The following is a 16,682-nucleotide window of genomic DNA, read 5'->3' as shown; positions in this document are numbered from 1 at the left end:
TAAATATATACTATCTGAAATGACTAGTTCACACATTCTTTTACCTTTAGAATATATCTACTACTGCTCTCTGGCTTTCAATAGCCAGGGCTAGATGATGAAAAGATTGTGCAACTACTGCCATAAAAATTTGCGCCCAAACACCATAAAAATAGGTTTTGTTATGGTAAGTAAACCTAAAAAAAACTTGGTTGATAAAATTCATATCAATAATGTTGGTGTTTATCTTGGACATTTAAGCCTGATATTCCAGTCTGGAATCTTTGTTTCAGGGTTCCAGTCCTCACAACTCCTAATAAAATATAGCAATGTGAAGAATATCCTGTGGGATAAAAAAGTATGTGAGAAAGAAATTCAAACAAGATATATTTAATCCAAAAGTGGCTAGCTTTCCGAATTATCCTCAAAAGAATTGAGCTTGCATTTAATTCACACATTTAGGCCCCGTTTGGAGCCAATATAATTATAGGTGATATAATCATTTGTAAATTCAATAAAAAATACAAAACTCAACATAAAGAATCCAATTTTTTTTTGTAGGAAACCTACAGTACTGGTCTCATCAACTATGAAGTCAGATTTAACTGATTCAGCCATCTTCAGCACCATAATACCATTATATTGCTTTGTTTTGGTCAAAAGCGATATAATGGTACTACAGTACTGAATATGACTGAATCAGTTGAATCTGACTTCATAATTGAAGAGACCAGTATTGTAGGTTGCCTAGGAAAAATATTTGGAGGCTTTCTGTTGAATTTTGTAGTTTTCATTGAATTAACCAATGATTATATCACCTATATTTATATCGGCTCCAAACAAAGCCTTAATCCCTGTGAGTTGGCTGAAATCAACCCCTGCCTTCTCATCATCATGTAGGCAGTGAGGTTCTAGTGTAAAGTTTTTATTTTCATGTAAATAACCGGGATATTTCATGTATAATGTGGTCTTGAATTTATTTACAGTGTCTCTGAGAGGTGCTCAGACAAGCTTATACATGTCTTGACGTTCTTTGTCTGCTAAAATTGCGGAGGGCGCAGCACGCAGCGCCATGTTGCTCCCATTCGGACTCGCGCGCGCCGCTTTGCTTGGTCAAGTCGCGCGGGGGGTCTAGTGCGTTCAAGTTGAGGTTTACATAATTACAGGTGCGGGCGCGGGCCTAAACACGAGTTCGGGCTTGAGTTGTCCGGCCCTGGTGGGTCTCAGCCAGCACAGTAACGTGCTCTCCCTTCTGCCGAACAACTATACACCTCGAATACAACTCGGCTTCGATCACGATCAACCTTGCCGTATGGAAATTGGTCTCGCTATTTGTAAGTATTTGCTTTTGAGGTTCAATTAATTTCATCTGCAGTCCTCTTGTGATCGGCCTGACTGAATCAAGTACTCCTTCTTTTCTTTTTATACATGTATGTACTATGTTTAAATAGTCTGTTGGATTTTTGGTAGGTGTACAGGTCGCTGAAGAAGCTTCGATCATCAGGTAAGCAGACCGTACAATATACAGGTACCGTTCAACTGTCACCGTGCCGATCGAAGGTCCTTTGGCATACCACTTGCGCTGGCATCACTACAAGCAAAAAAAGAAAACTCGACCTGCATACTCGTGAGTCCAGTAAGCTTCAAGTTTGTTTGCCAGCTAAAGAACAGAAGTAATTCATGTTATTTTATCACAACGGGTGTTTTAGTAGGTCGGAACGCTGAAGAACTGGGATGTAGAGTCTCGATACGGAAGGATTGAGCCTGTGCGCATCGGTTGCCAGTAAGCCTCCAATTCTTCCATAATCTTCTTAATTTGAAGATCCAAGCGGTACTCTGTTAGGCTGTATGAAGCTAAGGTTTAATCTGTATTGACTGCCCAGGGAGCGCTGACCTCCGATCGGATCTCGATCTGCGCAGCTCAGTCTCGATCGCGGCCGCCCAGTCAGAGTATTTAAGGAGCAGGTTCGTCCGGCCTCTCAGCTCTTTCCCTCAGCCAACCACCTCGTTCTCATCACTACGAGCTGAACAACATGGCTCATCAGTCCGTTATCTCTATATCTTCTGACAGCGCTAGTTCGAACGACAGTGTAGAGATTCCTTCATCTCCCCTTTCGCCTCTCTCATCCTCGTCCGATTCTTCGCCATCTGAACCTAGTCCTTCGCCTCAGTATTCCCTCCCCGACTATGAAGAAGACGCACAAGACGCTAATGATAACGAATCACCCCGATCGGAATGCACTCTGGAGCGCCAGATCTTTGGGGGGAACTCTCCTGTCTACCTTCCGGTGATGGCCACCAACGAAGGCTCTGTAGGAAGCGACGAGGGTATCCCGCTCTCCCATATGATCTACTTGTTGGGCAACAAGTCGGGTGTTGAAGATACCGATGAAGAGATGTCCGAAGCTCAAGGGTCGATCCTGATGGATATCGATGCGAACCATCGCCCTCCTCCTGGTGTGTACAGTTTTCATTTTACTAACATAATATATAGACAGTTTTATTGACTTGATTTCTAATTATTAACATTCTCTTTTTTTAATTTGTGATTTATAGTCAAAGACATCCCGGTCGCACCCGATGCGCCAAGGATGCAATTTCGCCCTGAATCTCCGTTGCCTATGCTTGATCCGATCTATGCATTCGGGAATGCATTCAACTGTCTCTATCAGGTTCTTACTCGATTTCTCGCGACAATCCCGGTCGGCCATCCAGACTTCGAGGCGATCAACAAAATCGATAACGCTCTTGCGTTCGCAGGGGACTGGTTTTGGGTATTCTATGGACACCAGTAAGTTCATTTGGTTTTCTTTGGTGGCTCCCTTATGCTATGACTGTAAAACGAAAAATTCTTTATTTATCTTCTTAACTAAATGAAAATCCAAAAAAATTGTTTCTCTTTCATCTAAACACAAAAAAACCAAAAAAATTGTATTCCCTTCTTCTCTCCCCCAACTTATTGGTTGGAACCTGATAGAGACGGTTGAATGCATTCCCGAATGCATAGATTGGATCGAGCATAGGCAACGGAGGTTCAGGGCGAAATTGCATCCTTGGCGCATCGGGTGCGACCGGAATGTCTTTGACTATAAATCACAAATTAAAAAAAGAGAATGTTAATAATTAGAAATCAAGTCAATAAAACTGTCTATATATTATGTTAGTAAAATGAAAACTGTACACACCAGGAGGAGGGCGATGGTTTGCATCGATATCCATCAGGATCGACCCTTGATCTTCGGACATCTCTTCATTGGTATCTTCAACACCCAACTTGTTGCCCAACAAGTAGATCATATGGGAGAGCGGGATCCCCTCGTCGCTTCAAAGGAGTTTTTTCTTTTTGTTTCAGCAATTAAAATTTTTGTTTTTCTCCCAATCCAACCAAATGAGAGATTCAAGTGAGGAAAAAAAAAAAAACATATCTTCAAGTAAGTCTGTTTCAACATAAAAATTCTGAACTTTGATGTGCCCACCCATACCCTCAGCATACAAAAGAAACTGCAGCCTACTCTGCATCAAAATTTTGTCTTTTATATATAAAAGTGCATATGTAAGTCATGAAAAATATCTTGACTCAAAACAGTATTTCAGAAATGACTAGGAACCTCCCCCAACTTAAAAAAACTGTGACGGGGATCAATATGCATATAGAACATTTATAATCTTGGCCAGGTATGTATAAATGAGAGACTACGCCCAATGGAAACTGAGCAATGTACGCAATTGTAAGCAGTTTACCCTCCTACTCAGGAGCAAAGGTCTATTCATCATTATCAGAAATTTCTGTAGACTCTTCCTCGTCTACATCCATTGCATCTTCCTCTAGCTCTTGTAGCGATCTTCCCCGAGGAAAATATCTTTTGATGTGGGATGCCGCATACTTCCTTTTTAATTCAGTACCATCCAATTCTTCTAAGACGTAAGCACCTTTTTCAACCTGTCTTATGATCCTATAGGGTCCATTCCAACGGTGTGAAAATAATTTTTCCCACTGATCTTCCAGACTTTTGTTATAGGTAAGGACTAATGTGCCTGGCTCCAAAGGATCCCTTAATTTTGATGCCAGTCTTCTGTCCCAGTACCGTACCAAATCTTCACGTGACTTCAATAACTTCTGATGGGCTTCTTGAAGCATCTCATCCCGCTGTTCTAGTTGCCTGGTCCTGGCCTCCAGTAATTCTGCTGTGGTGTTGACTTCTGACCAATCAACTCCAAGATAAGTTTCTGCTTCTATATCCACAGGTAAAACTGCTTTCTTGCCAAAGACTATCTCGTAGGGTGAATATCCGGTTGACCGCTTTGTGGAAATACGGTCTGCAAACAAAACTAAGGGTAAAAGGTCTTTCCATTTTCCACCAGACTCGCCACACATTTTGACAAGGGCATCCTTAATTGGTCTGTGTCCCCTTTCAATCATCCCGTTCCCTTCGGGATAATATGGGGTAGTTGGTCAAAGGGTTGCCCCAATTTGCTTGACTGCTTCAATAAACTCATCTTTGAATTCTGGATCATTGTCAGTGGTAACTGTCTTTATCGAGCCAAACTTATAGACCCAATTCTCCAGGAGGAACTTGGAAACAGATGCTGATGTAAGTTTTACAAGTGCTGTTGCTTCTACCCAACCAGAAAGATCATCACGAGCTACAATTAAGTGTTTAAATCTTCCGGCTTTGATATGACAGGCGTCCAGGGCAACTCTTCCAAAAAGGAAACTTTCTCCGGTGGGATTTCTGACTTCACGGGGTATTGTGGGGTCACGTTTTTGACAGGCGTCACAGCTCTTAACCCATTTCTTAACTTGCTTCTTTAAGCTGGGCCACCAAAACCGGCATACAAGGCGTTGATATGTTTCTTCCACTCCTCTATGACCTAGATCTTCATGGACCATCTTCAGAAGGCGTGATTAAAAATCAGAGTTGAAGATCACCATTTGAGCTGTGGGTGAATCCAATTTTCATCAGTGACGAAGCAAGCCTCGATGTCATCGCTTATGTTGCTGAGAATTACCCCAGCTGCTTGCTTCTTTCGCTCGGTCCACAAGACTTTAACCGCTTCGGTGGCGGTTGCCGCTTTGTCTGACAAGAGAAAGTCGTCTGTGTTCTTCTCCATACAATACACCATAATTTTTCTTTTCCAGTGGCTGTAATTTTCTTCCTTGAGAGTTGGAAGGCAAGGAGTGGTCGACATGGTTGATTTGCGGAGAGATGCGAGTTAAAGAAAATAATCCAGGGGTGCTTTAGCGGCCAACTGGGCTCATAAACTATAAGACAAAAAGCTTTTATAAAGGTTTGAGATGCTCGTGAGCAAGCAGGCAACGGGCGGCGGCGACAAGAGCACTAGACAAACCTTTTATAAAGGTTTGAGATGCTCGTGAGCAAGCAGGCAACGGGCGGCGGCGACAAGAGCACTAGACAAACCTAAAGGTGTAGTCGAGTGAGCAGAGCGAACGATCTTGAAACAAAGATGATTGATTTCAAGTTATACTAACCTTTTATAAAGGTTTGAGGTGCTCGTGAGCAAGCAGGAAACGGGCGGCGGCGACAAGAGCACTAGAAAAAACTGGATGAAAGAGTAGTATAAGAAACAAGGTTGATGAGATAGCAAGAGTAGAAAACGGACCTAAAGGTGTAGTCGAGTGAGCAGAGCGAACGATCTTGAAACAAAGATGATTGAAGAAAAAACAGTAACATGAGATGCTGGACTAAATACAATCAAGATAGGTTTCAAGAGAGGAGCTGCGGACTACAACGTGTAACTATAATGGACTAGTATATGCTAATAGGAAGTGATAGTGCTAATATGCTAATACAATCCACACCCGCCCACCTCTTTGGCTGGAAGGCCTGATCCCTTCCGGTTGCCAAGGTTTTACAGCCTTGGCAGCCAGAAAGACCCACCTAGTCGCCGATGACAGACAACCTCAGCGACCAGGAGGGATTCCTTCCGGGTGCCGGGGCTGTATCTCGGCGACCAGAGGGAAAAAATCATCCCGGTTGGAAAGGTTAAAAAACCTCGGCGACCAGAATGTATCCTGGTCACAAAGGTTATAAAAAACTTGGCAACCAAGAGGAAATCATCCTGGTCGCAGAGGTTGAATAACCTTGCCGCGCAACCAGAAGGTAAGCTCCTGGTCGCCGAAGTAACCTCGGCAAGGACAAGACAACCTCCTGGTCGCCGAAGTAACCTCGGCGACGAGAAGACAACCTCCTGGTCGCCGATGTAACCTCGGCGACAGAAGATGAAGTGGCAGGTACCCGCGAATACCCGCGCGGGTACCGCCTGTACCCGCTCTGCGGGTGTCTCATTTTGCCCAAAAAAGGCTGCGGGTACCCGGACACAAACGGGTACCCGGGTTCAAAGCTGTCGGAATATTGATTCCGCAGCGCAAAGCGCCAAAAGACGCAGGGGAGATACTGGCTCTGATGCACAGCATCGTAAGCCACTAAGTTTCATCCCTCTAGAAACAAAGCCACAAGTTGCTGACCCCGTCGTCTCATCCTCTACACCAGGTGACACGAGCGACCAGACTCCTAGGGCGCAACCACCAGCCGCAGAACCTAGCAACGTCAGGGCCACCACAGTTCTCGATTCTTCGGACCTGTGAGTATTTAATAGAGATGGCAATCGGTACCCGGGTACCCGCCGCGTGTCCGGGTACCGCCTGCTTTTTTGGCCCAAAACAGATACCCGTACCCGTACTTGGCACCCGCGGCGGCGGTACCCGGGTCTTTCTGGCGGGTACCGGCGGTACCCGCCAAGTTGTTTTTTGTAGATATGTGCCTGCTCGCCGAGAGGGGGCTTCTGCGAGCTGGTATCAGTATACCTGCCGCCGAGAGAGGATTTATACCTGCTTCTCGGCGAGCACTGGTATACACACACCAGCTCGTCGGCGAGCTGGTGTGTGTATACCAGTGCTCGCCAAGAGGAATCCCTCTCGGCGAGCTGGTGTATGTATACCGGTGCTCGCCAAGAGGAATCCCTCTCGGCGAGCCGGTCATGGTGTGTGTACACCAGCCTTCCGAACTCTCGGCGAGCTGTTGTGTGTACACCAGCTCTCCGACCTCTCGGCGAGCTGGTGTGTGTACACCAGCTCTCCGAACTCTCGGCGAGCTGGTGTGTGTATACCTGCTCGCCGAGAGGAATCCCTCTTGGCGGGCTGGTGGGCGAGCTGGTGGCGCTGCAGCCGAGGATATCACACAGGACTTGCAGGAGACAAGTCCAGAAGGGGGTCGGGGACATACACAGCGGAGAATAGGTAGCAGTATTGGCGGGTATCAAGCGGCGGTACCCGGGTACCCGCCTAAAAATCACACAAAAACCAACACCCGTACCCGTACTTGGCACCCGCGGCGGCGGTACCCGCGACCCTGATGAGTACCCGCCGGCGGGTGCCGGGTACCGCCGCGCGGGTACCCGTTTGCCATCTCTAGTATTTAAGAGACTGCTTCGGCGAAGAGATGATTCATCAGACTAATCATCAATCACTCCGTCAGACCGCTTTCTCACAGAATCAGTAAAAGCCCCTTCAGCCTAAGCACTCAAATTAGTTCTCCGAACATCGAGTAAGCCATAGAAACTCTAGTTGTTGCACCTAAGATTAAATGCTAACTACCAGACGTTGTACCTTCAGCCGTAACAGGACACAAGACTCGTCGTAACTCATTGTCATTGCGAGCGAGCAGAAACACAGAGGTAAACAATCTCTGCCCAGATCGTGTAATTGATCCTAGCCAGAGACTGACTTTGATCATGACCTAGATTTCTCCAATCTCTTATTCAGCCGATCCCTTTTCCACTTTCATCTCTCCACAGACCTCATGCTACTCTTTCAATTCCTCTTAGACTCAGAAGTACGGCCATCTCGCCTGCTCTTAGGTAAACAACAGTTTCACCATTTGTTCTTTTTCTCCTCTTCATCTTCGGCCCTAAGCCATGTGTCATGTACATAGTCCTCAGAACAACCTCTCTGACTTAGAAATAAATTCTTAGTTGTCACAATTTTTACAAAAGCAACCAGCTCTAACAGCGGTCTAGTGTAGTTGAATACTTTTCTCACAAGTGGCTCACAATGGACTGTATTTCAAAATATAAAGCTAGTATTTTATTATGTGGCGGAGAGCGTGAGGGTGACAATTTATTTGAATCTCGTGGGGGGAATGATCTCCTTGATTGGATGCCATGGATGGGGGGAAAAGGAAGAGAGAGCCCCTCCTTATATAGGAAAATGTGAGGCATTTGTGCTGGTGGTCTATGTACATGAGGGGTTTTGGCTGGTGTGCCTTTACAAATGATGTGCAAATACAGCTATGTACAGTGTGGCAGTGTATACCTGAGCAAATTTAGCTGGTGATCTAGTTACAAGTGTGGCTTACACAGCCCTCTGGTTGCTATGGAGTCTTCTCAAGTGACCTGCACAGCTTTCTGTATTGCTGTGTAGTCTGCTTGAGTGACTTGCACAGCCCCATGGTTACTATGCCGCTTTATTAATGTGGCTTGTGGCTGCTAGGTTACTGTAATAAGTGGCTTGTGGTTGCTACACAGCCACATCTCAGGCTGGCTGGTTGCTACGTAGCCGCATATATACACACATATATATGTAAAAGGGTAGTATGTAAGCTATATCCATGCAGTTTTGTAAAACTGTGTATGTAAGCTGAAGGGAGTGTGTGTATCACTAGATGGTGTAATGTAACACTACATATGTAAACTAGAAATTTTTGAATTTTTCCATCCGGAACAAAAGTGTCTACCACAACAAGAAAGAAGGCCAACAATTTACCTATGAACAGGCTTGGACTGTGGTCAAGGATTCTCCCAAATGGGCGTCGTTGGCGCAAAATCAATCAACAACTGCCAATGTCACCATCCCAGACTCAACCCCGACTCCAATCAAGCTCAATCTGTCTTCCTCTTCCTCTTCTTCTTCATCTTCATCCTCTGTGTCTGTTGCAAATAGGTCCTCAACAAGTTGTTGTTGTGTATCCATGTGGTCGATTGTGGCTAAGGAGAGCTAGCTAGTTTAGCTGGGCATTTAGCCACGATGGATGTTGTTGAAGTGGGCGCGCTAAGTTAACTTGGCTTAAATTTGAACTTTAGCCGCGGGCTAAAATAGCAAACCGATACGGATGCTCTAATCCATGAAATCATCATCTCACAAGTGCACTCCTTGATTTTTCTGGCATTGCAGCCATTCACTAAGGATTGATGTGATCCTAAACAGACACAGTCCGGTGACTTTTTCCAAGTCTCACATCGGAACTGAGTCCCACCCAACATCCAATCAAGTTCTTGCCCCTCTTCCCTCAGAGTTGAACATGCATCCATCCTTTTTCAGCAGTAAGTTTCAGTTTTATGTTTTTGCATAACAGATTTTGAACCCTTCAATGTATTTGGTAGGAGTACATTTCCGGCGCTGAGGTTGATTGCTGAAAAGATTCAGATGTGAACCCCCCTAATGCAAGAAACATATATCCGCTGGCTTTGCATGATCAGCAAGGCAGACCAGCAGGGGGGTTTACATCTTCTGGGCCTAGATTTGTCCACCTGGCCATAGAGCCAGGCAGGTCAGAAAATGTCAAGTTCTCGGCAAAGCCTTCACAGATGAGGCTTTTCTGGAGTTTCAGCCGGTGTGCTTGCAAAAAGTACAGGCTGTAAAAGAGGGATAGTAATTTAAAGTTACTACTGGTGTTAAATACAAGATACATAAAGAGAATCAAGAAGAGGAAGATGATTATTTTGTTTGTTTTGTTGATGTGGAATGAAGGTCTAGTCTAAAGAGACTGATTGAGCTGCTATAGCAAAACCTATTCAATAGAAAGTCCTATCAAAGTTAACAATCAAGATATCTGATTGATTAGTATGGTTTCTTTCCAGCTAAGATTCATGGGCGGGTTACTGCCAAAAAAACGCAATTGATGATTGTTAGTTTAGCTTGATCTTGACAGTTTCTTGGGAGTGAGGTAAGAGAAGTATGAAATTGAGAAATAAATAGTCGTATGACAATCTCAAAGCTCTTTCCATAGGGTCAAGAAACATGGGGACAAAGACAAATACTAAGGAATTCTAGTAAAAGAGGATGTTAGAAATGGTGTTATGCACAGATATTTAGTAGACACTAGAGGCCAAGGCGGCTGCGCCGCTGCAGGGAAAAAAACACCTCTACAGGTATGGGCTCTGGCAAGGATAGACAACTCAGACCCAGCCCATCCACAAGATCTATGGCACAGGATTAAAAACTCAGTTTATCTTAAATGATACCAAGTGTGGCCTGTGTGAACCATGTGTTCCTTATTTTCAGTCAGAACATTCAGATGCAGCCCAATCACCACCCTAAACTGTATGTGACATATACAATTTGCTTCACCTCTATCTTTTCCTGAATAAATTTCATGCCAAGTCTTGAAGGTACATATGTGCCTGGGGCCCAATATTAAATCAGATAATCTTGGATAAAAAATGGCATTACCAAACATTATGTTTTCACAATGTTTTGCCTAATCTCAAACATAAATGCAACTTTTTTCCAATTTTAAATGCAATATTTTCCCCTGACAAATGGCATTACCAAACTCAGACAGCATGTTTTCACAAATATGCATGAATCACTTGTAGTTGTATAATGATCACTAAGATAAGCAACAATTGGAAAATTGATGGTACAATGATCACTTTGCAGATAAGCAAGAATCAATATTGTTTGTGCAAGACCCTTTTACACAGAAACAAAAAAAATCCAGCTTTCAGTAATATGAGACAAGGTGGCTGCACCTCTGCAGGGCATCAGGGGTTCAATTCACAGCATTCAAAAAAATGTTTCCTGAAAAAGACACCAGAAGGCCAGCCTGAACACTAATAATTGTGTGGCTTGTTAATCCAAGTTTATTAAAATCACAGAAACACAGAAGGCAAGATCAAAGTTTTTGCCTGTTCTCATTAGCAAAAATCCCACAACCATTGAAATTAATCCCCAAACACCCCAGAGGGCACCTCGGATTGACCCCCCAGCCCGTGCCGGAGCAACAGGCAAAAGAAGGTTGGTCAAAAATGTAATCAAGGAGGCCCTAATCAAGTGATTAGTGGGCTCCAGGGAGGGGGGTGGGACGAAACCACATCCCCTGGGGGGACAAACAGCTTCCCCCACACCCTTTAAGTATCCAACCAGCTGCACACAACCTGGGCCCTCATGCTTTGCACCCTGAAGGTTGCCAGGGCCCTGCGCCTGGGCAGGCACAATGCTGGCCTGTACACACTCATCTGGGTGGTTACAGGTCAGCTTGTGGGCCTAAAGAGGGGGCTATCACTATGTCTACTCACATCTCTTCTGGATGACCGGTCAGACCGGTCATCGAGGGGACTCACCTCGATGACCGGCAAAGACCGCTGATTGGGAGGACTCACAGCCCTCGATGACCGGTTTGTGCCGGTCATTGACGGGACTCACATCTCCTCTCAATGACCGGTCAGACCGGTCATCAAGGGGACTCACCACCTCTCACTGACCGGTCAGACCGGTCATTGAGAGGACTCGAAGCTCTCGATGACCGGTTTGTGCCGGTCATTGTGGGGACTCACATCTCCTCCCAATGACCGGTCTTTGCCGGTCATTGAGGGGACTCGCATCTCCTCTCAATGACCGGTCTGACCGGTCATCGAGGGGACTCACCACCTCTCAATGACAGGCTAGACCGGTCATCAAGGACTCACCACCTCTTGATGGCCGGTCAGACCAGTCATCAAGGGGACTCACCACCTCTTGATGACCGGCACAGACCGGTCATTGAGAGGACTCGAAGCTCTTGATGACCGGTTTGTGCCGGTCATTGTGGGGACTCACATCTCCTCTCAATGACCGGTCTTTGCCGTTCATTGAGGGGACTCGCATCTCCTCTCAGTGACCGGTCTGACCAGTCATTGAGGGGACTCACCACCTCTTGATGGCCGGTCAGACCGGTCATCAAGGGGACTCACCACCTCTTGATGGCCGGTCAGACCGGTCATCAAGGGGACTCACCACCTCTTGATGGCCGGTCAGACCGGTCATCAAGGGGACTCACCACCTCACGATGACCGGCACAGACCGGTCATTGAGAGGACTCACAGCTCTCGATGACTGGTTTGTGACGGTCATTGTGGGGACTAACCGCTGTCAATGACCGGTCTCTTCCAGTCATCAAGGGGACTCACATCTCCTCTCGATGACCAGTCAGACCAGTCATCAAGAGTAAATGTGAGAATGTGACTCCCCCACCCATCACTTCAGGTCGCATGGTCCCTTCCCCTGCCGTACCGCTTGCGAGTCGGAGGCCTAACTTAACTAAGTCCCTCTATTGGAGGGGGGACGCCGTCCCGCAGGGACCCTCCAAAGGAAGGACTTATACACTAAGTGGACCCCGCGGCCTGAGAGAATTGGCAACTTGGCCTTTTTTGAGCCTGTGTAGCTTCATCACATCACATTATGTGATTGAGTTGTAGGGGAACAAAAGATGCACAACATCTAGGAGAATCTTTCCACCTTTTGTGCTATTTTTAGGGGTATGTAATGACAGTGAAATGTCTTTTTTTGCAACTTCATTAGTTGGCTATATCCCGTATCACACATGTTGCACTGTACAGAATCTGAAATCCATGAAGTTACAACTCTGATTGCAGCTCAACAAGAGGTGTTGAGGATGGGAAAAAATGGTAGAAAGATAGCAACATCTTGGGCCGCCCCAGAAATGTAAACAATATCAAAAATGGTGCAGAGGCGCATGAGTGAGATTGATTCTAAAAAAGTCCCCACCAAAAGTCATACTTCTCTTAGGCCGCGGGGTCCACATAGCGCATAATTCCCTCCTTCAGAGGTTGCTTTGCTCTGAGGAGGAGGAAATTAGCTAAGTTAGGTTGAAGGCCCCCTCCCAAACTGGCAGACATCCCACAGGTACCATGAAACAGTGAAGTGAATACAGTTCCTTTGAGGCAAAAAAGTGACACATCAGTCTGCTTTTTTTTCTCTGTGAGACAATGCCCCTAGGGACCCACATCTTACCCATTATGAGGCCTTCTTGCTAGCTGATTTCTTGACCATTAAGGTGGGGTGATATATAACAAAACAAATACTGATAGATGTGCAGGCTTCTTGCCTGTTCATGTACATTGAGCAAACCTGACATGCCAAAAAAAATATTTTTGCAAGTCCCTCATTCGGAGGCGGGCACTTTGCGCCCAGGAGGGACTTAGTTAAGTCCAGCCCCCTCTGACCAAACACCCTTGCCCCTGCACAGAGCAACTGGAAAGTGTCAATGGAAATCCCTGCCGCACCCGCTCCAGATGCTTCTCTTGCAAGGGCAGCAAGCACGAGATGCTAAAGGGAATAACAGTACGCGGTACTGAAAGGAGTATGACTCGCGGAGTCAGTGACTGTAAGGGTAGAGTACGTAAAATCTTCTGGATTTCGAGAGAGGTGAAGAAAAACAAAATAGAGACAAACAGAGTGTTTTATATATACAAGATGGTCATAGTGACCGCGGTGATCATGGGAGAGATAACAGTATGAATGGTACAATGAGCAGAATAGACGCTTGAGAGTAGACAAAGGAAATCACTATTGGCTCAGAGCTGAGTACGTTGAGGATGTTGAGTATTGGCTAATCGGTTGAGTTCTGGTTAGTTGTTCAGCTATGGTTGTCGACGCGAGTACGAGAATGATTCTGAGTAAAACTATCGTAACCAGGTGTAGGGTTACAACAGCTTCTCCCTGGCGCCCTCCTCCCGGCAACATTGATCAAACTCCAGACGGAATGGGTCACACAACCAGACAGCGGGGATCATGGAGAGAGATTGCTTGGATATGAAGGAGTATGAAGTGATTAGATGAATCATAATCAAATTGTCCTTGGATTTTTTAATCATTTTTGCTATAAATTAATCAGTCTCACAGAAACATTGTGGCTTGACTTATTCAGATTGAGACTTATGCAATCCATTTTTTTCACATGAAATTGATTTGAATGAGAATTTTGGATTTTTTTGCATGCATGGGATGCAATGGAGTGCGTGTTCCTTAGCAGGGAATGGGGGATACTTCACAACAGTCTACTTAGCCAGATTTAAAATCATTTTTGCCTATCTAATATGGCTAGCCTGTTAAGGGAAGGGGTGATTGAAAGTGGCGGGATGGCCATTGAATTTGCAGTGGCAAAGCCGCCTTGGCCTCTAGTGGGTTATCAAGCAGAGAATTTGCATTCTTTATTCTTTGGCTAACAGTGACACCTTAAAAATGAATAACATAGTTTTGGATGAGTCAGTGTGTAAATTGCATCAATCCCCGTTTCAGAAATCCCAAGTAGAAACAATGATGCAACAAGTACAATACATGTAATTGTATTTCACTGTATTGCATTGGAAAAATATCAAAATAAATGTATCTGTATTGTAATTTTTTCCAAAAACTGTACATATGTATCATTGGAATTGTTTGGTGAAACCAATACAAAACGTATTTATTGTAATTGAATGTTTCTGCATGAAAATACAATACAATGTATAGCCTATATAATACATGTATTGTAATTGTTGCAGCATTGGTAGAAACAAATCTCTTCATTACAAACAAGCATGCACTGCTCAGCTGGCTGTGGATATTTCAATCAGGCAGACTAAAAACCAGCAAGCTTTGATTTTGTAGAAATGAGTTGGATGCCAAGTGACCATGTCAAGAATAGTATACAGTCACTGACAAGCAAAGGGGGAATAGTCATGGCCTGGAGCTGATAAATAATCTGTTGTGTGTCAAGCTGAAAAGGAGCTATTATGTGCATGTAGCATCAGTCAAAAATGTAGCATCAGTCAACAACATACATCAATTTGAACTGATGAGACCTAATTGAAGACAATACTCTCCACCTCCAGAATCTTCTTCCTCAGAGTAATACATATTCATGGAGAGCAATGATCCATCTGAGATCATTTGCACCCCGTCCTCCTCCACTCTTCAAATAAACTATCTGCGTTTCTTTTGGGTTGAATGATTGGGTAAAGGTAAGATATCTATATAAATTCACAAAACAATACCAGAGAATAGTAACAGAGCAGATAACCGTGTGTTACTTGGTATGATTTGGTTGGAGTTGGGGGCAGTTACGCGTGTTTAGAGAGGATGATAAGGCGACATCAAAGGGGAGACAAGAAAGGCTGTTATGAGCAGGACAACGCGACTTTCCTCAGAAACGCCAAGGGCTGATTGGCAGAGGCCGATAAATAATTGTCCTGTCGACGATGGGTTTCTCATTGGGGTGCACTTATGAGCGGCGGGTCGGCGTGTACGCCGGACGGGCGGCCAAGCCGCGACAACAAGTGTGTGTGTGTGTTTTTGAGGGGGAGGGGGAGGGGTAAGGGGGGCCAGATTGATAGCGCACACTTTGCCAACAAAGAAAGGCCTAATGGCGGCCACTGTTTGGGTCGCCGAGATGAGGACGGGGGTAAACGGCAAGAGCCGGGGGATCCCCAAGATTCTGTTTCTTACGAGAGGGGAGGGCAGAGTCCAGGCGGTCAAGGGGGCGGGTTCTGGATGAACCCGGCCCCAACCCAGGTCTTTCGGGGCCTGAGAAAGAGGATGTGATGGGCAGGGGCAGCTAGATCACACTGATAGCGGCATGTTTTGGCGAGTGAGGATGGTCAAGATGTGCCGCAAGCGCCACTGAGATCGTCCGCAAAGCAGTCTTCTCGACGGGCGGGTTTGGATGTGCATGAGTAGGTTACGGTAGAGACTGTCCACCCTGCTCACATGGATGTACGCCCATGGGGGCACAGGGTGACAGCGCACTGCCCGCACGCGTTGTGGCGTGGGCCACTCTCTCCGCTGTTCACCTGTGCCGGCTACTGAGTCTGATGCGGCTAGGCGTCGGGGATCTGCCCTCCTTCCGGGAGGGGAGCCCGTGTCTCACTATGCGCCTAGCCGTGTGTGGGTCGAAGGGGAAAGTGGTCTCTCGCTGCCAGTGTGGCCAGGTTCATCCTGGCTGGCAGTGTTGAGACACATTCCCGAGCAGAAACAGCAAATGAGAGTCCAGGGAGTGGGGGACAAGCCGCTAAGCCCCACTCCTGGGCTCTGTCTTGATGGGTGGGTGGGCGGTGTGAAAAAAGAAAAATGTTTCTCCGGGGAAAAGCAGTACAACGAAGCTGAGATGGAGCAGGGAAAACTCCTGCTGCCAGTGGCTGCTTTGTCGGCCTCTGCTTTCCCAGGGAGAAACCTAGGCTTTGCAAGCCTGGCTCCAGAACTTGCCGCCTCTCTCTAGCGCAAGTTCCATGGCGTCATCGCCTCTCTGGGAAATACCCAGAGTGATCACTCTAGCTGCAGGAGAACTCCTACTCAGGTAGCGCTGGGTGTGTCCCTGTGGCTGTGTGGACACCGGGGCCCTAGGAGCTGCGCTCTCTGGGCACCTCCCATGAGAAAGTCGGCGTGGGGGGCTTGGCAGGCGGATTGAAGCGGGAAGAGCTCAGCTGGGCGTCGGTGTTGAGGATCTCGGTGATGAATACCTGGTTCGGGTCTTCTAATGGCTTGATCAGCTGTTTTGGCTAACGAGTTTGATACAGACAAGATCAAGAAGTCAGCATGCTGTTCAATCTCGCGCGGGTTGAGGCCGTTGGTGCAAGAGGGTTAAGGGGTTTTATGTGCGGCTTGCCTGGGCTGGTTTTTTGGTGGATGAAGCGGGGGTGTGGAGGGG

At 46.1% G+C, this 16,682-nt stretch overlaps 1 protein-coding gene across 1 annotated transcript; it reads right to left on the bottom strand.

The window, feature by feature from the left end:
* Positions 1-4,956: 4,956 nt before the first annotated feature.
* PtA15_18A165 (uncharacterized protein) lies at positions 4,957-5,169 on the bottom strand (the record flags this gene model as incomplete). The annotated part of the gene is made up of 1 exon (XM_053164676.1): positions 4,957-5,169. A coding segment is annotated over one exon (213 nt), but the record flags the coding sequence as incomplete, so codon positions are not given.
* Positions 5,170-16,682: the final 11,513 nt, after the last annotated feature.

Source organism: Puccinia triticina, chromosome 18A (genome assembly GCF_026914185.1).
Source record: "Puccinia triticina chromosome 18A, complete sequence".
NCBI lineage: Eukaryota > Fungi > Basidiomycota > Pucciniomycetes > Pucciniales > Pucciniaceae > Puccinia > Puccinia triticina.
This window is presented reverse-complemented; position numbering and strand designations above follow the sequence as displayed.